Source organism: Caloenas nicobarica, chromosome 5 (assembly GCF_036013445.1).
Source record: "Caloenas nicobarica isolate bCalNic1 chromosome 5, bCalNic1.hap1, whole genome shotgun sequence".
Lineage (NCBI taxonomy): Eukaryota > Metazoa > Chordata > Aves > Columbiformes > Columbidae > Caloenas > Caloenas nicobarica.
In genome coordinates this window covers 36811784-36834818 of record NC_088249.1, presented here as the reverse complement: position 1 = coordinate 36834818, position 23035 = coordinate 36811784, and the positions used below count along the sequence as shown (strand labels likewise).

Below are 23035 nucleotides of genomic sequence, written 5' to 3'. Positions count from 1 at the left end.
ATTTTTACATCAGCATCTGCTAGTGAAACAAAAGCCACTAGTAAGTCCCACTAAAGCAATTTTAGATAAGTATGGTTCTACCCATCTGAACACTGGCACGAGATTTAACAAGATTATCTCTTCTCACTTGATCCTAATTGGTTGCCTTAGGAAATGCATGGATATGCATGAACATTAGTCTGCTATCCAGTAAAGAGTTGACACGCTTGGCTTAGGCTCTTTGTGGTAATCCAGAGGTTTGCTTTCTAGTAAATACTAACCAGAGTCAAGCCAAAGATAACACCCTATTTTGTCCTCTTAATCTGAGGTGACCTCATCATGTCTATGATCAGCCTTCTGGCACTTCCTGAACACAAGAGCTTGTATTCTCCATGGTTTCATGTAAGGTGAAGACAAGGGAAGAGAAGTGAAAGTCATCCTTAGCTTTTGCTCCAACATGCTGCACTTAATCATCACACTGAAAAGTTGGTTACATTTCTACACCTGAGAAGTTTATCAAAGCTGAACAAACTGAAGGAAAGCACATCAGGTGGAAATGTACATGCAGTTTAACTTTATTTACTTGTCACAGTGATTTCCAAAAAAAAGCATGAATTCTTGAAGTTGCACTCACCTGTTCCAGGAACCAGGCTTCAGGCAGGGTTCAGGAAGAACTACCAAGCTCAGAACTGTTCTCCCACTGTCCTTGCCCTGCCTGACCGGAGGTGCACACAGAGAATACATCTCGGAGGGTATGGAGTGGAGTTTGACAAGACTTTCAACATAAGGAAAAAGCTAGTCAGAAGCTTTTTATCTGCAGCTGTTCTCAGGGTGACACTGCCAGTGGGCTGGTTAACTTAGAAGTAGTTACAGTGGAGGCTTCCCACTATAAGGTCAGATGTGGACATTTTCTTAAGAAAAGCAATAATAAGCTAAGAGTTGCACGGGACGCCTGAGAAGGTAACAATTTTAACATGAACAGTCACTGTGATACCTACCTTTTCATTAACACAAGGGAGAAAAAAATACACCTTTGGAACTCAGTATTCCTTGCTACAGACAAAAACCTGCTGACAGCTGAAGTTAGACTTTCTATTTTGGACTGTCATTCACTTGACAGCACAAGTGTTGCTTGTGGTTTTTAAAGTTTCAAATAAATATCAAATATGTGTCTTTACAAATTGTACAGGATTTTCATACTGAACTCTCCCCATCTATTCTCGGGCTCCTGGGTGTGGGGAAGATCCTGGGTTATGTGAAGCAACTGTGGAAGCTTTTTCAGTTTTAGTTTAGCTTCATGCCAGCAGAACTAGAAGCAAATCTTGGAGCCTTTTAGGGAAATTCTTAGAGTTCCAACAGGAAACTCAGCAAAAAAAAAAAATCTTAGTTTACTTGTGACACTCACCAGCTATTCAAGCTAGATCAGAGTCAAGTCTTTGGGCTCAAAATGTACTTGTCATACAACTGGGTTGATTCCAGAGATGTTGAAGGATAGGTTTTAAGAATGCCCAAATTTACTCCAGTGTAGCAGTCATTTTTCTTCCCACTTAGTTCCAATTTCAGCACCAAAACTCCTAGTGTTCTAGAAAATTAGTTTTTCCTGAAGTTAACTCTACAGGCAAAACCCAATTTGGAAGTTGGGACTAGTTTTGGTTTTGGTTGGTTGGTTCTTTTAAATTAGTTTCATGCAAGAACCACACACACGAACCAGGATAGCTTCATCCTCCTAGGATAAGAGCTAACATAGCTACACATTATAGCTCTTTATGCACTGTCAGATTTTACAAAACAGGGCAGATGAGTTAAGGTGCTTTGTCCTATGGGTGCTTTTACATCCAGAGCAGAAATCTGCAAACCATACACTGCAATACGTTGATGAGCAACAGCCAGCTTCAGTTCCAATCCCGCTGCCAAAGTGCTTCAGGTAAATAAGCACTTTTGTGGTAAAGAAATGCTGAACTTCTTTCTGTTCCTAATCCAGCTAGTTTGGCGCTCCTTTACTTATCTGTTGTTCACAATAAAAATCCTGAAACTTAGATAGTCTCATTGGCAGCTGATGACAAAGACAAGAAAAGCATCAGCAGCCCTAGTTTCACAGTGATTGCTTCCCACTCCTCATCCTATTCACCCTCAACAGGAGCCTACACTAGTGACAACATGGCAAAAGTTTAACTTGACTAGTTACTTAAGGCTCCATCAGTCACCTTAAATGTAATCCTGATTTTCAGGGTATGCATAACTGACAGATGCGCTGTGAAGTTCAAGGGTGTTCCTGCAGTTAAATTTTAACAACTTTGCAAGTTTTAAGAAGGGCAGTAGCTTAGGTGACAGCTCAAGTCCAGCAGAAGACAATTTTTTTCCACCAACACACTTGTTACTTCAGGGGAACTGAGGAGAGGACAAAATCTGGCAGCTTTGACAAACTTAAGTCTTCAACAGCTGCAGCCAGCAGCATCCAGACTGCTTTGGAGCCAACTGGCCTGCCTCAGTGTAAAAAGTCCTTAATTTAAAAAATAAAATCACGACCAAGTTGGAGCATAAAGCACTTTCAGAGCTCACTATGAAGAGAATGTTCATCTCCCTGGAAGTCCCTAAAGATGAGCACCCAAAAAATTAAATTTGGGCTGACATACTTCCCCCACACTTCCAGACAATGGGTTTAACCATCATTAATATACTACCACTAGTAAAGTATTTTTATGTCCATTTGGTAAATGTTTGTAGAAATTGCAGCTACTACTCCTTCTACAGTTCAGGCTTTAACTAGGAAGAGTAGAATGAGTGGAAGACCAATTACTGCCACTGAGAGAACATCCTGCTTCAATGCAGCAGAACATCACCGGCTCTACAGAGCACCACACAAGCTAAAGCCTACAGAGTACAGCTTTGAGTTTCAGTCCTGCACCTCAGGGTCTAAGTCCTGTTCCTAAAAATACTGGCTGTGCCCACATAATAGTAAAGATGGAAAGATAGCCCATAGACACTGACAAACACAGAGGAATGCTGATAGCAACCCTTATAAAAATTCATAGCAAATTCCTTCAATGTTCACCCCCTTATGGAAAGCATGAGCTACTCATTAGGTAGCACAGCCACCAGCCACTACTGACATACCTTCTTCCACCATCAGGTTATCACCTATTCATATAAGCAGTAAGCACTTTACCACATCAAATTTTACACATAAAGCTGCAAGACACCATCTCTAGAATAACCTGAGGCCTTCAGGTACAGCAGACAGAAGCATCATTCTCTTACAATCAAGAAGTAAACCTGTGGACTTGTGCACATATGCAGTGCACTTAAGGATATCCTATCCCATGGCAACTGCTTTCAGAAGCTAAGTTAAAGCTCTAGCAGGGTAGATTTCTGCATCTAGCGTAACTTTCAGGAATATTTCAGATGCATTGCATATAACTGAGGGCAAACAACACCAACATCAGCAGTGCTGAGAATCCAGTTGGCTACAGTTTACTACAACAGCAGGAAGATATGGCAGGAGTGCTACATTACTGCCTTACACCAGATCCCTCACCTGACAGAACTCCAGAGCCTTGGAGGCAGATATTGGTATTTAAGTTTAAAGGGTCAAGCAAGTTCTTCTAGATTCACATATTTTCAGATTGAGACACAGAAGGGGAAATAAGTGAAACTAATCTCTACAACTGTGTAGCAAAACAGTTCATCGCATGAACAGCCCCGTTCATTTTATACATTCAGTCCTTTATGGACTTCAACCTTAGAAGTATTTTGCTTCCACTGAGAAATGTATACATTAAAACTCACCTTTCCCTTACAAGTTTGTAGCAGATTATCCTCTAGTGTTCCAGATATATACACATTTTAAAAGCTACTTTTGCACACAGCTTATCTACTTTTGCAACACTTGCCTGCACACTTTTAAGAACAGAAGAATAAGCCAAACACCGAACTCCACCAGAAGCCAACAAGAGTTACCACCATTCTGTATGGTAACTAGACCAAATCAGAAGTAGCTACTTGGCTCAGACAGAAACCCCTTTATCTGGCCAGTATCCACAAACTCCAACTCATTTATTATAATATCCTCCACTTGGAAATTACACCCAAGAGCTTCTGGCTTTTTAGTTCTTAACTTGCACCTCATTCCACCAAGTATTTGTTTAAGCCTAACTGTAGACTGCATGTAAATCTGCTTCAAAGAAATGGGAAGGGAAATGGTTTGATGTACCTGCTAGACTAGGCTCTTTAATCTTCATGCTACTCAAGAGAGTCTATGCTGCAACAAAAGGTTATCATCCTATCTGGTTTTGACTAGCGTGTATCTGGTACACACAGAAGCAAGATCTAGAGATAGTGTACATCTGGATGTCTTTCCTAGGCATGTGTCCCTAATGTACATTAAAGGATACCACTACTTTTACCAGGTGTTTTCACCTGAGGATGCTTCCTTATCTATGTGATTCCTGGTTTACTCCACCTCTATACCAGAGGTAGCCCAAGGAGCAACCATGAGTCCACTCAGTTTCATAGTGGCCATAAAACATAAGATAATTACCTTTAGATTAAGACCGCATTGGATTGTTTTAATTTGCTGGAATGTCAAACCCTGAAGTATTAGAATTACCACTGAAGAATCAGATGATCTCTATTTCAAGTCCTCTGTATAACCAATGCAAAAGTTCCTAACCCAGTATTCTGAATTCCACAAGAATACAGAACAAGCACTATTCCATGCAACACAACAAGCCTAAGTATAGCAGTTAAACTAGTGTACGTTTCTCATCAGAAGGCTGACTATGGCTTCCCAATGCAATTTAAGTGATTGATCTCAGTCATGGAATAGGGAAGAGAACAGGGATGGACAACATTTTCCACATTCCTTCTAGTCTGTGACCTAGCTAATGGTAACGGAGGACTGGTAGCCAAGAGAAACTCTGAAACAGAATCTGACCACTAAGTGTTTGGAACCTCTCCTCCCTATTTGAGGATCAGCACTTCCCTCTGCATACAACTCAAACTACCATTAAATGTACCGGTGTCCAAGAAAAACCTCAGAAAAGCAAGTTATTTAATCTGTCCTATTTCCCCATTTTCCTGATTCCTACGCACCTTTGACTTCCTATGGTTCTTTCCATCAGAATCTCACCCATGAGAAAACCCTAAGCTTTACCACCTGCTCAACCCCAGCTTCAATCAAATGACTCAGTGGCACAGAACAGCAGGCTCCTTCCACTCTGAAAAGGGTTAAATTACATTCTTCCACTTTGCCATAGGACTCAGAAAAGAGAAAACTTATGTTAGGCCAATGCTCTTCCAATAGTGGTTCAAATTTAACTTTAGACCGATAAGGGCTCCCATGTAACCTACTGTGCCAGTCTCAGTAGATTCAGTCTACACCCTGCACGGAAAGAATGCTGCATGCTTCTTTCCCCTTAGCCACATCAAGTCAAGGTGTCTGGGGCAAGGCAACACAGTTTACAGAACCATGGCACATGGTCTGGGTCTCTACTCCAGTACTGAGCAGTGTGGTTCTCTGTGGCACTTAACCATGCACTACTGTCCTACTCACATTCATTCATGTTCTTCATCTAGAGGCAGTAGTTACTCCTTAGGAACTCCAGCTCCAGTCCTGGAGAGAATTCTGGGTGTCCATGGCAGAGCAAGTTATCTGCCTACACCCACCAGTTTCTGTACGGCTTCCTCCACCTGCATGGAAGAGCCTGCCAGCAGAACTGGTGGGTTGCTTGTCTAGGCTTTGCTGCCAGACTACTTGACAAAACCCTGAGTCAACCTTTAATGATGCAGTCTCTGTCCTTACAGTAACTAGCATTATTTTTCCCCCATCTCTAGGCACAGGTGTTCCCCTCAAGGTCTAAGTTTGCTCTCACCTCACCCCTACCACTCACTTCTCCACTGCATAGCTATGTGCCACTCCAAATGAGAACACCTGTCAGTGAGCCCTCAAAAGCAGCTGGCTCAGCCACAAGACAGTGGGAGGCAAAAATGCACAAACTCAACATGCAGGCACATCCTCCCAAGCAGGCTACAGCTGGGAGACCACCAGGGAAGAGTTTAACACTGCAGACGGCTGGAGGCTCATGGGGGCTTCTAGGCCACTGCTCTGAGAGCAGCAGCACAACTGCCCCAGAGAAGCCAGCATGAGAAATATCTGACAGGACAGCCTCCCACCAAGGCCTTCCAGGCTGCCAGTGGCACCTTTGCATCATCTAGTCAGGCCCAGGCCAGTCTTAAAGCTACCTTGGAAGGGTCACACAGACTAGAACACATCCCTCCATGAGCCAAAGCCTCTCTTTGCTCCATCATCCCTCCCCACGCTGTAGGGACTGTGCTTCCAGCATGCAGGCCTTTTACTCAGACAGCAAAGGGTTCCCTCAGAGCAGTTCTTGTGGGGAAACAATCATCACTTGACTCCTCAATTTCATAAGAAATAGCATTTGTGAGTGGACAGGCCCCCTATACAATGCAATGTTTTCCTCAGCAAAGGAGCATACGATTCTTCTCTAATATATCACTAACACTATATACAGCATTAACTGCAGCACCCAACTGGAGTCCAAGTTGCATGAGAAGGCTACTGTGATAAGGAGAAAAAACACGCAGGACAGGAGCCATGAGCCTGATTTCAAGGTAAGGCCTCATCCTGAGGGAGCTGACTGCTCTCAGGCTGAAGAGCTGCCAACAGCTTACATGAGGTCACATACAAAAGCTCCTTTGTATGGTGGATGGTTGTTTCACCGCCCTGAGTGCAGGCATTACACTCTGGTGTGACTAGCTACACTTTCCTGCTGTTACTCTCCTATAGCTACAATGCCTCCTAAAAAAAGAGGGCAGAGTTGCTTTCTCAGTCATCATCAGAAGGGTTTAGGTGCCAGAATACTCCCTCCTCGTACCTAGGGACAGTAAAGCCACCACACACAGGAAGCTTTGCAGGGCTCCCATGTGAGCTGCTGAACACAAGCCTTAACTGCTCATGTGAGCCAGTCAGAAGAGGGAGACAGTCACATACCACATACATGGAGAAACTGTCAGGATGTGGTGAAAGTGAACATCTCTCACTGACCTCACATCTTACCCAGAAAGCTCCAGCATGGAAGCTATTCACTCACAGCAACAGCAGCCTTCAGCGTTGGGGCAAGAACTTCACAAAGGGAAGAGCTTCTCACAAACAGGCATAGGAGGCTAGAGTCCTACCAATGCAATGACAGCAGTTAAACTTGTAACACAACGAGTAAAACTCATAGTTCAAGTCGCAAGTTGTAACATTTGCTCCTCTGCCAGAACTTCACTTGAGGACAAAGCAGTGAGCTACCACCACTGCACACCAAGCTTGGCTCAGGTCTGCTGTGCCACAAAGTCCCTGGATGTTGCACCAGCAGCAGCAACCTCGTGGCAGCTCTGGGGGGCTCTGACAGGACTCCATGCTGTCACACAGGACGCTAAGTATAACAGTCAGCACAGCAGCCTTCAGGGATTATCTGCAGTTTCACCTGTATTGCCTCTGTGCTTAACTTTTAACGTGAGCATAAAATGTATTGTGTAACACTTAACTGCACTCTCAGATGGGCCTGCCCCAGAGAAACTCAGGATTCAGCAGCCAAGTAGGAGACAAATGGGTTTTTGTTTGTTTGGGGTTTTTTGACATAGTAATGTCGCAATTAGTTTGAGATGGCAGGATAAGAACATCTAAGATATTTAAACAGGAGTATTAATATTTCAGAGCTACTATACCTCTGAAATGAGGTTTACAGTCATCTTACCAATTGCTTCAGGCCATTTAGAAATGAAAGAAGCCAAGACAGCATCTGTTCTGCACTGATGGCAGTGAAGATTACCTTAGCACATGATTAGTGCTAGAAACTTGAAAACTAGTCCAAGAGGTTATCGTTGTAGGTGTTCTACCAGCTACAGAGCTTGCTGCCACCACCAGCAGAAATACATGAGCAGTTTCTTTTTCTGTATCAAAGCTTTTGGTGGCAGAGGTCATTAACATGAGTGAAATATTCTCACAGCCAATTCAGAAGCTCAGGCAGTTAAAACACCAACTCTAAGACTACACAGAGCAAGTCAGATCCTACAGTATTTTCCTGTTTAGAACAGGACCTGCTGTTTCAATCCTAATGTATTGGAACATCATGTTTTAATACTTTACCACACAGGAATTAATCCTGTTCCTCAGCACAGTTGCATAACATCAAAAGCAAGTCACATCAGTTTCTTTGGTGCACATCAAGGAATTCAGCTGTCTAACATTAAAGATCTAAATAGGAACAAGGAGATGGAGAAATAATTAGTATAGCTCCACCCACAATTAGAGCTTCCACTTAGGTAAGAACATCTCTCACTCAGCCAAAACAGTATCTGTAACCAAAAGCTATTTGCCATAGAGTAACAAATCTCACTTGTCAGGGGATGCTTTTCTAAAAACTTGCCTTTGGGTACTCATTCCTTCATTAAAATGCATCTCCAACAGTAAGGAAACCTAAAACATTAAAGCACTTCAGTTCCTATTTATCAGTGTAAACTGCAACATAGACTGATGATTAAGCTCAAACCAAGAAACAAAACTCGGTCATTGAAACTCTACCCTAAGTACCACTCTTCTAGATCTCTTTCCTACAGAGCCCTTTGGTTTATATTTTTATCACGTGTCCTTTTCTAATTTCTTCCCAATACAAAGAACCCAGGCTCCCTAATTTTAGTAGAACATGTGTAAAGACACCTGCTTTGTGGACCCCCCTCCACAGCAGGACTGCAGCGAGAACACACAGAACACAGGCTCCTTGGCACAAGCTGTGATGCTGCTTGCTCCTCCAGTGGGAATGGCAAAGCTGCAGGAACCTTTTCAGCACTTTTCATCAAGGTTCTCTACTTGGGCTTCTAACTAGTAGCCACCTGCAGCAGGGAATTCCCATTGCTCTGTGCCACTCCAGTTTATGCAATGGAATCTGCAGGTATCTTCATAGTTTTACTGTCTATGACTTTCCCTTTACAACAGTACTGAACTGGAAGATGTCCCCATCTCCATCCAGCATGCCTTTCAAGGTTGGATATGGCATGTTTCCATACATGAAACTAGGAAGAAAGTTAAAGTGACTGCCCTCCTCTCCCATTTCTTAGTCCTCTGCAGTCACTAGGGGGTACAGACCCCCAGTCTTCCAGAAATCCAAGCCTGTTCCTAGGACAGCTTTTGACTGCTGCAGTCATGTTCTGCTCCTTCTGCAAGCACCCACCATTTTCCTGTGCTAGTATTTGTCACTACTGCCACTAACAGTTCTCTGCCATAAATGGAGAAAGTTCATAACAGTCAGACATTATACTCAAAAAGCAGAGGGCCTACATAGATCTATCTTCTTGAAATAGAAAGACAAAGGTGACAATTTATCGTCCAGATGGGGGAGACCAGAGCTTGGTGGCACAATCTATTTAATCTCTTATGGAAGAGTACTGGTCAAATGCACCACACAGTACAAGATGCACGAGCCAGCACCGTCAGGCTCCCCATCTATTGCTTTGGGGTCAAGGAGGGGAAACAGCAAGAGCTGGCTTGTCACACAACTCCAGATCTCATGCCATCACAGAGAAAGAGGCACACAGGAAGGGAGTATTAATAGAAAATAAAGTCTGATTATCTTTTTCCAGAAGGCAACATCCTTCATACAGACACTTTTCAAGTATAGTCAGCTGATCACTTCCAGAGTGCTCTTTAGACCTACAAGAGTAGAAGTGATCAAGCCATCACATAACACAGAAGAAGCTTTCCTGGAGTCTGTCAAGTGAGAAAGCAAGTCACACAGCAGCCTTGGGCTTCCAAGCTATTTCTAGGACGCACAAGATATTAGACTTACTGTAGGGCTTCACTTGGGACAGTTCTTATTAACTGTCAGTGGGTCACAGCATACGTACAAAGGCCAGATGTTTCCTACAGGTCATTGACACTTCCCAAGTCTAAGGGATGCATGTCATTGCTCATAGTTTTACTGTAACAGGAAAGAGCAAGCTTTGTACGACATCTTTTGAGAGCCAGAGATACCTCAGCAGGCCAGTACTAGCTGCACTTGTAGTTTACCTTGGTATTCAAGTTATCATCTTGTACTAACTCACTTCATCCAAAGGTTTGATCCCTTATTGGCACAAGACACGTAGATACACCTATTTCTCTTCAATACCCATAGTTTTTCATAATTTTCTGCAAACAGTAGCAAGCCATACTCCTCTATGTATTCAGTGACAGTGCTGGCTGCCTAGCTTAGCAGCAGCACTCAGTAGTAAGAGAGAAATGCAAAGAGAAAGATCAAGAACTTGATTCAAGCATTACTGCTCATGTAAACTCATTGGCTGTTCACCCTTAAAAGCATTTCAGCTTGCAAATATTGTAGTTCTAGTGCTTACCATACAAAAAGTGAGAAAGGGTAAATATCACACCTAGCAATTGAGCACCTACAGCATCAGGCCCCAGAACTGCAAGACTGACCCACCCATCCCGGGAGGGTTCCTGACAGTAATACACTCTTAATCACAAGTCAGCATGACAAACCCTGGTGTAACTCGGTAATCATAAATAAAAAAATTAATAAAGGAATTTTCTTGTGTACACTGGAATCTAAAGTATTGCACCTTTATAATAATGACAACTTTACTGGCAATGTCTAATCACTAGGAGAGATGAAGCTCAGGGGCTTATCATATCAACCAATGTGGTTTCAAATTAGTAAATCAAACTCCCCACCTTTATATGCACTTAAGCATGACACCTCGAAGAGTGAGAAGACAGGCTTCATGAGTTAAACATTCTGGAAGTTCACAGCCTTCCACTTAAGAGCTCATAAATCAAAACTTGAAGTTAAGACTTTTAGGCATATCTTTCTACAGAACTGTAGACGTTGGGAAAAACAGCCAAGTCAGTTCACTTACTTCAAGCAAAAAGTAAATCACTAGTCCTTCATATTTGGCTTCCCACTCTCCTGAAGTAGCTCCCATTGCACGACACAGCACAGGGAGCAATTAAACTGCCTTGTAAAGTACACTACACAAAAATTGCATATATGAAAACCATTTGATAGACAGGCTCATTGTGCAATTATGCACTGCCATCAGTATTTTTTATTTTGTTCTTTGTTTCAATTGCTCTTCAAAGTATTTAGATACCAGTGCTGATGAAGGGCCCTAGTCATCCAGCCACACTCTTACTTATCACCTCAAAGCTCCTCTCTATTTGGCACCACTCTATTTTTGAGGTTTATGTTTGATATCAGGTAATACAGATAGATATATAAGCACTCCTATATTTCCCCATCCTTTGGAACAGGTCTCCAAGAATTCACGGCACTTACTAATTCTGATCTGCGTTGTTCTAACAGTTGCTGTTACATATCTGGCCATAAAAGAGGCTACACAACACAGCTGAACACAAGGACACCAGTGCAGCCAGTACACTTTCCACAGCTCCGAGAAGAGTTTAATAGCCATTATGGTCAAACAGCATTTCTATTAAAAAACTAGAACACTACACTAAAATCTCTTATTGTTATACTTCAGCTGAGTAGAGATTCCGAAGACTCCTGGTGTTGCCTAACCATGGTGTAAGTTAATTAAGTACTACATTTCACAGCATTTCAGACTGATGGGTCAAGAATGCACATGGTCAATGCATCCAACATGCCTGCAGAGAGACCAAGTTTTTCCACTCACCCAGAGCTGTGCTTTTATTGCAGCATTGGCTGAGGAACAGCTACTGTTTTGCAGCTTTATAACTGAAACCTCTCGTGCTACTCTGTAGTATTGCTGCAGTGGTAACATTAGCTCACTGGGAGGACCATATTTAGAAAAGATGTTGGGTTCTCCCCCAGAGCAATGTAATAGTTTGGTAAGTGAAATTAACAGCCCCACTAAGAGTCAAACATCATCAGATTAAAAAACAGAGCTAGACTCCTACAGGGAGAAGTCTGGGCTGAAGGCATCTAGCTTTATTGCAGGGATTCATTTAATCCCTACTTGGGAACATTAAAAAAAAGTCCTAAAGCTATGTGCTGGGAACAGGGGCTACATTAAATGCAAGACGAGCAATATAAAAATACAGCCTGCTAACCTCCCCCCCTCCCTTTTTTTTTTTCCCTGCAATAAATACCAACAAGTATGTACATACTTCGCGCATTCAGCCGGTACCCGGCCTTTAATGAGCGGGGAGGCCCTTGCGAGGGTCCGCGCCCGCGGGAAGCCGGGCCGGGAGCCGCTGCGTGCCCGCGGCGGGGCGGGGGCGGCCGGGGCTCCCCGACGGCGAGCGCCGGGGCTTCACCTGCGGCGCTGACAGGGCGGGGGGCGGCGGGCCGGGGACAGGACAGGACAACCTGCCGCGGCGGGCGGCAGCAGGGCAGCCCCGCCGCCCGGACGGCGGCTCACTTACCCGGGGCCCCGTGGCTCGGTGGCCGCGACCCTGAGGCAGATGCACCAGCAGCAGCGCCAGCAGGAACGGGCGAGCCCCTGCGCTGCGCCAGGCCCGCGGCACCATGGTCCCTCGGGGGAGCAGCGGCGGGGCAGCGGTGGGACGGCGGGGCTCTGAGGCCACCGGAGACGGCTCTCCCGGGCGGCCGCCCCTCAGCCCGGCAGCGGCGTGTCCGGCAGCGGGCGGCGCGCACAGTGCCCCGGGCCGGCTCTCCCCCTCCCGCCACAGCAGGTTAGCCGACTCGGCCATGGGGATGCCCGTTATAAAGCCGCGGCGGGGCGGGGCCGGGCGGCATTGACTGCGGTGCACACCTATCGCAGCGCGGCCGCCAGGGGCTGCAGCCAATAGCGGGGAGGTAGCGGCCTCCGCCCCGCCGCCGCTGCCGGCCGTGAGGCGGGCGGCGCAGGTTGGCCCCGGGCGGTGCTGTGCTGTGCGGTGCTGTGCGGTGCTGCCGGCGGCCCGGCGAGGGGCGGACACCTTCCCCGTGCCGGCGGCACCTGGAGCGGCCGCCGCGCCCTCAGCGGCTGGCGGGGTGCGCGGGTGCCAGGCGGTCCCGCCGGGGCTGCTGGAGACGACGGGCCAGCGCGGCCGGCACTCGCCCACAGGCTGCCGGCAGCGCCGTTCGCCCCCTCCGCCCGCCCCAAAGCCCTGCTGGGCATCCCCTGCCCCAGCCCCGCGGCGGCGGCTGGCCCTGGCGGTGGCAGTGACAGCCGAGCCACGCGGTCGGTTCAGGCCAATGAGCCAAATTTGGCGTAGGAAATTACCTCCTGGTCCACATACCGTTTTCTTTCCGTTCGGCATTCCTGGGCCAAGGCTGCTGTAGAAACAAATCTGTGTCTCAGGGAGTGTAGGTCCTCTTGTCAGCTCCATGCCAGGACTCAAAGCATGGCTGACCCACAACCAACAGAGGCTGCCCATCCCTGAAGATCTTCCTCTGCTTTCCCAAGAGCGAGTGTAGCCCCACAGGCCATTGCTCTACATTGGCCAGCAAAGCCTGGAGACTTTGTTGTGGAGCTGATGTACTGCGGGGCTTTGGTAATCCACACCTTGCACCTGGAAAGCTATTCCCAGACCAAGTTTGATATCTCTTGAAACAACAAGCCCTACCGTCCCAACATCAAGTTTGACATCTGTAGAGACAAGAATATCTTCTAGGCTGCATGTGGGCCCAGTATGTCCAAGCATAACCAGGCACTCGATAATTGGAAGCTTGGGTAGAAAGTGTTGTGTCACGCAAGAGGGAAGTGGATGCAGCTGTGGAACAAGAGTGGGGAAAAATGGAGATGCATCTACAGGCAGGGCCCAGTCTCTGCAGGCGTGTCTGTCCAATGAGGAGCTAAAGAGAGAGCAGCACCATGGCCATGTAATGACAATAAGCTGTAGACCCTGAGCAATGGAGGTGGAGAGCAATGCCAAGCCTCTGTCTACCTGCTGTGGGACAGATGTATCCTCTGAACTGGACTGACTTGCATTTACATAGAGTCCTTGAGTTTTAAATTACAGGCATGAGTTTGGTGGTGGACGTGGCAGGGCAGAGGCTCAACATTTTGCAAAATAATATGTATGGGAGGTCATTGCTGTGCACATAACAGTGATAAAAACCTTGTTGTAGGACAGTTTTGTGGTGCTCTTATGGAAACACACAAGACATGCAATTTCTTCATACAATGTATTTAACTTTATTTATTCAGTGACCTTTCAAGAGGCAATACTCACACTTGTGAAAACTCCCTAGAGTGTATCCGCTAGGTATGGGGAGGGGCTGCTACACCCACACGAAGAACCTTGTTACACAGTAGAAGTCATGTAATTCTGGCATCTTATCAGAGCAAAGCAGGGTGTTGAGCTATGGCGGTTGCTTTAATCTTTCTTTTCTTTTAAAAAAAAAAAAGTATCTATTTTAAAATGCCAGTATGTAACATTTTGTCATTAGCCTAGGCAGGATAAGCTGTTTGTTACTCACGCGGACTTCTGCCAGTATTCATTATTCTTGGCTTGCAGATCTCTCTGAAGCTCCAAAGCCAGCACACCACACAAGCCTACTGATGTACCTTAGTCCTAACCCTCACCACTCTGCTATCCTGGCCCTAAGCTTTGCCAGCTCTTCTTCAATATGGCCTGCGGTATCCTCTGATTTTCCATTTCAAAGTCTCTCTGATCCACACCTGAACTTCTGCCATTCCACATGACATGAGCAGAGAGACCTTGAGGGAAAGAGGAGGGGGAGAGCTGGGAAATCTAAGTATGAGTGTCCTTGTGTACATCAGGATCAGATCTGTTGAGGTTGGACAAGTTATACCAGTGCACACCTGACATCTGTGGAAAGACAGGCGGTTATCCCACCACTGAAGTACCACATCATCTCATAGTTAAGTCTTGATTAAATTCCAGTCCAGATAACGATATCCCACTTGCCTACATTCCCCTCTCCAATTTCATAGGGAGTTTTTTTGCATCTGACCTACTTTGTGTGATGCCTTCATGTGTTCTTTATCACTTGCACTTTAAACACAAATGTTTTTCTTTGGCATACCTTCCACAGACAAACCCATGGATACCAGGATCTCTCTGCTATATAAATGCTTGTTACTACCATGAAAAAATTTTTGTTTCCTATTCCTATTCCCTAACAGAGGATACCAGTTACACTGGAAGCCTGCCTTCCAATGCCTATGAGGCCCTGACACCAGCAGCATCTTAACACCAAGTAAAAGTTCCTGAGAGGGTCAGAAATTCCCAGTAACTGAACACTTTGACTTCTTTATGGTCAAAGCTGTTCATAACCTTGCAGCATGTACTTCCAGCCATGACCAATATACCCGTGGCCAGATGTTTCTCTGTAGGGACATATATTTCCTTTGCACATAGTAACTGCCTTAGTGCAACAACCAGGCCAGAAGAGTCTTCATAGCCTGGCCTATGTAACACAACCATTAAATTTCACTGAGCTGTTCTGAGCCCGAAAACTTCAGCAAAGCACCATCCAGATGGATGGAGGACATCCAGTCCCAGTTTAAAGATACCAGCAAGAGAAGGAGTACATGTTTTTGTTTCAGTGGCAAACCACGTTCACTGTTGAAAGTGCATGCCTAACTCTTTGGCATACTGGACCTGGTACTCCGTTGTGTGTAGGTGCACTTCGCTGGTGTGTCATATTCAGAGAAAAATCTAGATAAATAAAAGAAACTGCCCAAACAGAAAGTTTTGTGTGGCTAAATTGTCTGTTAATTCTCTCCAGGTTACTGGGAAGCAGGAAGTGCCTGCCTTGGGCATTGGTGGCATTGCAGAGATGCTGATGAGCCAAGAAGAGGCTGGTGTCCAAACTTAAGAGGAACTGGGCTCCTAACCGTCTCACTTGAGCTCCTCCGAAAATGCCTGCCACCACTCTGAGGATGCAGTGCCAAATGCTGTGCTGGCCCAGTGCCACTTCAGTCAATGGTGTCTCACCAGCAAAGCACTTGGCCAGAGTGTTTAACTGAAAACTACAAAGGGAGAAGGGCATGGAACTAAGAGAAGTTGTTCTTCCTGTCCAGGCATTCATACACCAGGCTCAACATTCAGATCCTTCAGAGGAAGAGGTAAGCCCAGCCATAAGGAATTCAACTATGCAATGCTGCTAGAGGAAGTACTGAAACTGGTATAGTTGGGGCTTGTTGTGTATAGCAGATACAGCCTACAACTTGCACCTCTCAAGACATTCCCCAACACGTGCCTGTGTGTGTTGATGATTAATATCTTGTTGCTATGGTGCATGCATATCACGCGCACCACCACAAGTCCATGGCACAGGACGTATGTATTGGTGGTCTTGACAGCTGTTCAGGAAGAACTGTTTGATTGCTTTGATTATTTGCTTCTGCATCTACTTGTCCTCAGACAAGCTTCAGAGGATTGCTGTCCTCTTTTGAACAGTATTGGCACCCACAGCAGAACCGTCATGGGATCTGTCTGCCACAGCTTCTATCAGTGAACATATCCCCTCTTGCACACGTTTAGCAGAAATGTTTACTCACACTTTCAATAAAGAACTATATGCTGCCTCCAAATGTGAGCTAATTACTTTTAGGGACCAAATTAATATTAGTGGCCCTTTTTTAAGTCAGTCGATGCTACAATTGCTCCTGCATCAGGTCTAGTTTTAGTTCACTTTTTGTCACAAAAGGACTGAAGAAGACAGGAGATTTGCTGTGAGATTCATTGTTGTAGATTGTAATGATGCAGAATGTAGAGCTATATTTTTAACAACGAGCCTCTTGAATCATTTGGATAACTTTAACCAGAAAATTATCCATTGCTGACAGGTATTACTTGCTGAGGACCTGCAGCCCTGGAAGAGCCTTTTCTACTATGCTAACACCCTGAAATCTCCATCCAAAAGCAAGTTCAGGGCAACCCAGAATAAAGACTGAAAAGCCACCGTTGAGCACATTCGTGACCCTATGCAGGTTGGAATAATAGCCACAGAATGAGAAAGTCTGTGCAGTCACCCTAAAATGAGGTAGAATATAATTTCCCCAGCTTGCCAGACACAAGTTGAATATGGGGGTAGTGAGGAGGAGTAAGTTGGACTCATAGTGATTATGAGGCTAGAAATCAAAAGTCCTTGGCTTTGAAAGGATTCACATCACAGCACACAGCACTTTTACAGTGTCATCCCACTGTCAGCACAGATGCTGCTGTGGGCAAAGTATTCACACTTGTTAAGACATAGAGATGCATTGCTGTTAGCATGTCTTGGGGTGTACTTGCTGGATTATGTCAACAAAAAGGAGTCTCAACTTCTTATGAAAGCTAATTATATATATGCCTGAAAGAAACAGAATCCCTGTTAGTAGTAGTAAATGTCCTTTTGGGCTTTTCATCCTGGAAGCTCTTTGCAGAATGTTCACTTATACTTGAACAAAAAGCATTGTTAAAAATATGACAGCATTGCAAGTCTTTTTCCATTAACTGAATCTAAAGTCCGCCACTTCATTCATTAGACTTCATATAGAAATCCTGTGCAGAGCTTTTCTCTAGAAATTACGTTAAATTTTGTGGCTCCTGGCAATGCTGCTTTGTTTTCCCAATGGTTTGCTAGTAGTTCTGGTTAGTTCCCCATCACTGCCAAACCCTCACCTCTCACTGATGCTTGTCCATCTGATCCTACTACCCAGCCATGCCTTCATGCCCTTATGTTATTCCACTACAGGAAGAGGTGGTTGGCCATACACCAATATTATTGTGAAAACAAAACCCAAAAAAGCAATGCAGTGAAGTGCAAGATGTAGTAGAGAGGCAGTAAAGACCATCTGAGCTTCAGTATGTTTTATAGTGCTGAAGCACATACCTGTCTTTGAGGGTGGAACCCCTACAATGACCTGGCTGATGTTAGTCTGCAGTTACAATCTGCCAGCTCCTTGAGAGCAAAGATATTCTCCTTTTTTGCCTTTTTACTCTTATGTTTTGCAAATTCTAGGGTATGATGTTGAGAACTGGTATGAGGTCCAGTGCAGTGGTGGTGAATAATGGGTATTTATGTGGCACTGGAAAATTAAATGACTCTTCCAATAATCTATCTAACAGACTTCTAATGTTCATTGCACACTTATTTTAATTTTGTGAAGTAAATATTATATCACTCCAGGCTCTAAAAAGAATGCCAATCAACCATATCTTTAACCTTTAGAATCTTTAAAAGGGACTTGCCAATTTTTTTTTTTTTTTTGAGTCAGCTATGAGATTGAAGTTGGGTTGGCCTCCATATGGACTCCAGAAGAGAAGAGCTCTGTTCCAACCTCATTTATCAATCTTATCAAGGCAAGGATTCTTTCTGCTCATCCTGTCTACCTGGGTGGGATAGATGAAAAGTGGGTGGGGGAAGAAATACCTCCACACTGAAATTTTGAGGACTGGGTACTCTGGGCTGCAAATGTGAGGGAGAGCAGGTGGTGAATCTCCCATACATGAGCTCTTTCTGCCCAGGCAGAGTGGACTTACTATCAAAAGCTCAAAAGAAATGTAGGGGGGAGATCACGCCAGGGCACATGGAGGCCTGACCTCCCCTCCATGTGATCCTCCACCAGCACAGACAACAGTAAAATGGAGGAGGAAGTAGCTGAGGATCAGGCCATGTGAGCTCAACAGGTCATGACACTGAGATTACTTTTTGTCTGTTGAGCACATTTACCTTGCCTCAGAGAGTTGCTCAGACAAATGGAATGAAGTGTTTTGCATCACAAGTTGGCACCCCCCTCATCTGCCTCCCTGCATCAGCAGTCCTTGTCCTCAGGAAACTCAGAATCCGAATTGCATCCTAAATGGCATGAAAACAGCTCAGAAACATACTCCAGCAAAGAAGCCCTGGCATTGTATTAGACATGCTTTGACTTCCAAGTTGGGGAGACAAAATGGTGACAAAACAGTGGGATGCAAATTCTAAAATGCCATGATCCTGAATTTTTTCATCAGGGCCAAAAGTAACACTTGTTATCGGACAGGCGAAGTTTGTCGTTTCTTCCCTAGGAGTTTCTTAGCACTGACACCAGCAAAACTGCACTTAAATCACAGCCCTGAGAACCAGCTACATGTATCCAAAGCTGAGCAGAGTTCAAACCTCAGCCCTGTGCTGATACAGAGTCTTTTCTGTTTTAAATTGCCCACCCACTCACTATTCCCAGCTGCCGAGCCACATAACGTTCAAAGACCACACACAAGGTGCAAAAGCAATAGAGGCCTGTTGAAAATTAAAGTGCAACAGCTTAGTCAAAAGGATAGGCTCCAGCATTGCTGCCTAGAAAACAGGGGCAAGGAATGAGGACGGAAGGGCAGACGGAGACCGTGGGAGATCCATACGGAAGGCGATGGGAATCTACACTGGAGCATATTTTACAGAAATCCCCTACTCTCAGCTCGCAGATCAACAGAGACATGGAGCTTCCCATATGAAGACAGGCAAGACGCAGCTCAGAAAAGGAGGTGGTGCTTTCCAGAGGCAAGAGTTGATACCGGGGTCCCAGGGTTTGTTCTCAGCTTTGCTGTTGGCTTGCTAAAAGGACCTGGAGTCAGTCAAAAAACCTCTCTGTGCCTTGTTTCCCCGTCTTGAGGAAGTGTCAGGAAGTATAAGAGCCTCACATGAATGTTGTGCTGTCTCCCACAGCCCCTGAAAGACAGCAAAACTATCAAAGAGCTCTGGTTTCTTCTCTCCAGTGCTGCTGCTGAAGGAATCTTTCTCTGAAAAGCACTCCTTTGGATGCCATATAGTAGTGTCACCTATTCCTCTTCATCCCCTTATAAGAGCACGTTACCGTCGAAACTGGAGAGTGTTGTGATACCACTCAGTGGTGACACAAACACAGGAGCAGCTCAGCACTGTCACACGTCACAGTGCAGCACCACCACTTGTAGTAAAGAGCAAGGCCTTTCTGCTGCCCCTAGGATTCGCAGGGTCCAGGGCAAGCTGGTGAAAATTGACCTTATCCTGAACATATCTGCTCAGACGGCCGAGTTTGCTATGAGTTTGCACAAAAAGAGACTGTTCACCTCAAAGCATTTTAAAAACATTCTTAAGTTTTGTCCCGTTGCTTCTGTACGTAAGGAATGTGTTTTTATATGTTTATACATCAAGATTTTGTGCTTAGTTGCTAACCAAGGCTAAATACTTAAAGGCTGAGTCAGGCTGTACTCTAAATGTGGGCTGTTTTACCCATCGCTAAATGAAACAGCTTCACTGCTGAGACAAGGCAATGTTGTAAGGGCACCCGGCACAACCCAGCAGTCGGAACAAGAAACTGCGAAGGTGGTTTCTAACAGAAAGTGCCCAGAGTGTTTGAAGAGGCACAGTGCCAGAGCTCTATGGGTATCATCCTGCTCCCCAGTCCTCAGCCGGGACAGCAGCTCAGGAGAGATGAAAGGAGGGAAGATGAAACACAACACACCATGAACTCTGATTACTGCTGGCAAAAGACAGCCAGCCAAGGAGACACTGGAAGGAAAGACTCAGTCAAGTACACCATACCAAATGCTCTGAGATGGTGGTTGGAACCCAGAGCTTGCATGTGTGCCTGTAATGATCTAAACTAGAACCACAGATACAAAAGTGCTTGCAGCATTTTCAGGCTCTCATATTTGATCGCAGTTTTAGGATTCAGAACACATTCAACAATAAACAGAGCAAAAGATACCAAGACTGGAATTTTGTTAGTTAATGCTATTACTCTACTAATATTGCTACCTTCTTAAAAAATGGTAAATATACAGAAAAATTCTAGGTGTACATGCATACCTTTTCCTTCTTCTGAACCCTGTCAGAAACTCGGTGCAGAAAGAAGCCTTCCAGCACACAATCGCCTGCAACCAGCTTTTTAAAATATCCCACTGTGATACATATCAACCTTTTTCTTTTGATTGATAGACTTTGCTAGGGAAACACGGCAGAACAGATGTGTGTGCATGGGTGCCATCAAATGAATTTTAACGCTCTTTCTCCCCCCTGCCTCCCTCCCACCCACAGGCTTATAAAGTTATTCTGGAAGACATGCGAATCCTAAATAATGGGGGAGGGGAGAGTAGGGATTAAGGGACATCTGAAGAAAGTAGTATAAAATTGCACTGAAAGCAAAAATCCTCCCACCGTAACCTACCCTTGTCCACCCCTGTGTCAACAAATATGCAACCAATTAATGTAATTGCAGAGTTATTTATGGTGCACAGGAAAGTGTAGTCAGGGACCCTGAGAAACGAGGTTGTAGGGATAGGAACGCCTGGGTTTCCCCCTCACCCCCTCCTTTGCAGATGTTTAAGTTGACTTGTGGTGTCCATGTGTCTCATAACCAAGAGCCTGTCTACTTTGCAGGTGTTGCTTGCTGCGTGGGGGTGGGTAAAGGGGATGAAAGGAGACCTGGAAAAGAGTTGGGGTCTTCTGATTTCAAACTGTGACCAAAAGATATCGGTTGGGTTTGGATATTCCCCCCGCCTTTGCAGCCTACAAAAGCCCCGTACTTAATCCCTTCAGATGACCCTTCCGACAGCAGTAACAACATTTGAACACAACAGGGGAAAAAAAATTTCTTAGCTCCATGATTTGATTGTTTGGGGTGACAGTTTTGTTATTGTTCAGTGCCCTGCACAAGAGAAGTTTTAATTAGAGCTATTGAGTGGTTTGAATTGGCACAATTAGGGTCAGCATTAATGATTGCTGCATGTGTTCTTTTGAACAGTAAGGGCTTTTTTTTTGCCCATGGACAGGAGGGGGTAGCAGCTAATGAACTAGGAGAGTGCAAATTATCTCTGCAAAGCTGGGGCAAGTGTAATACACACTGGGGATGAAGCAGAGAGCAGGAAGAGAGACCACAGCTTATGGGGCTGATCCAGAAGACTTCCCAGCAAAGTGCTGAACTCCATTGGTCCCCACTGCTTTCCATTTGCTTCCTCAGGTGCTGAACACTGACAGAGATGAGTGTCTCGCATTGCAAGGGAAGACTTCAGCAAGGAAAAGCATATGCAGTGTTTTCATACTGAAAAGTACAAAAAGAGATGGGGAAAAGGCTGCAGTCTGCTGAGAACAGTAGCCTGCTTCAAAAACAAAGATATGCTCGTGCAAATTGGTACTCCCATGAGTAGGCTTGTAGGCTTTACCCACCTCCCATTCACTTAAGTCGGATACTGAATCAGTTCAAAGAAACACAGCCACATAAGATAGATAGATATATTTGTGTACAAGCAGCCCTCCTGTGTGTGTGTGGAAACATCTTCCAGATACACAGACCTACCTTAACTGCACTGCAGGTGGGTGCCAGAGCCCTATGCATATGACAGTTCTGCCAAAGGCTGCTCCCATTCCTGCTGAGAAAATCAGTCCTCACAGTACATGCAACTTGACTTAAAGAGAAGACCTCCTGGGGGCATATCTACGGTCTCCTCAGAACTTCCAGTTTCCTGAAGTGTGCTCATTACACAGGTTCTTCCTGACCCACACAGTCCATGAAGGTGTGTGGAAATGCTCCTGGGTTGCTGGAGGAATACACTCCCATGCCACTCCAGCAGTCAAAGAGGCCTCCCTTCCACTTAGCTGCTTGTTGAAGAAAGGGCAACCAGGTGATGGTGACAACAACCATGTGGGTGCATGGACTGTCTGGAGGCACAGGACCTTCCCCACTCCTGTGAAGATCCTCCATTGCCTCTAGGCTATGCAGGTCATCCCCAAAGTATGAGGTTTTTTGCTCCAGGCTTGACACAAAGCTTTCTGAGTGCTCTCCATTTGCTAAAACGAGCTTTAGGTCAGGCATTATATTAGAACCACAGGCCTCTCTGCACCTTTGAGCTACAGAAAGAGTTTGTTCACCTGGCAGCTCCCCAGCATAGTGCTTCCTCACTGCCCTCCACCACGAGCAGCAAGACACAGCCATTCCCCACTTACATGTGCAACACACCCTGTCTTACTAATGGTGAGGTGACCCTTTGGTGGCTGAATCAGCCTAGAAGTCCCTTCCGGCCTCCAAAATACAGATAGAGCATCACTGGCAGGGGTACATTTGGGCCTATCTCAGGCCTGGCAGTATCAGCCAAGTCAGATGCTGGCACTGGTCTCTTGGTTTGGCCTCTGAATACTTGCCTAAGCCAGCAGGCCCACTGTAA

The 23035-nt window shown here is 45.3% G+C and overlaps 1 protein-coding gene across 2 annotated transcripts in view; it reads right to left on the bottom strand.

Annotated features, from left to right (window-relative positions):
• The window catches only part of SMOC1 (SPARC related modular calcium binding 1), a 129411-nt gene extending 116920 nt beyond the window's left edge, over positions 1-12491 (bottom strand). For both annotated transcript variants that reach the window (XM_065636006.1, XM_065636007.1), the window contains exon 1: positions 12383-12491. In XM_065636006.1, the coding sequence (XP_065492078.1) occupies positions 12383-12487 (105 nt within the window). In that variant the 5' untranslated portion in view covers positions 12488-12491. The remainder of the gene's footprint in view (positions 1-12382) is intronic.
• Between the last annotated feature and the right edge of the window lie 10544 nt (positions 12492-23035).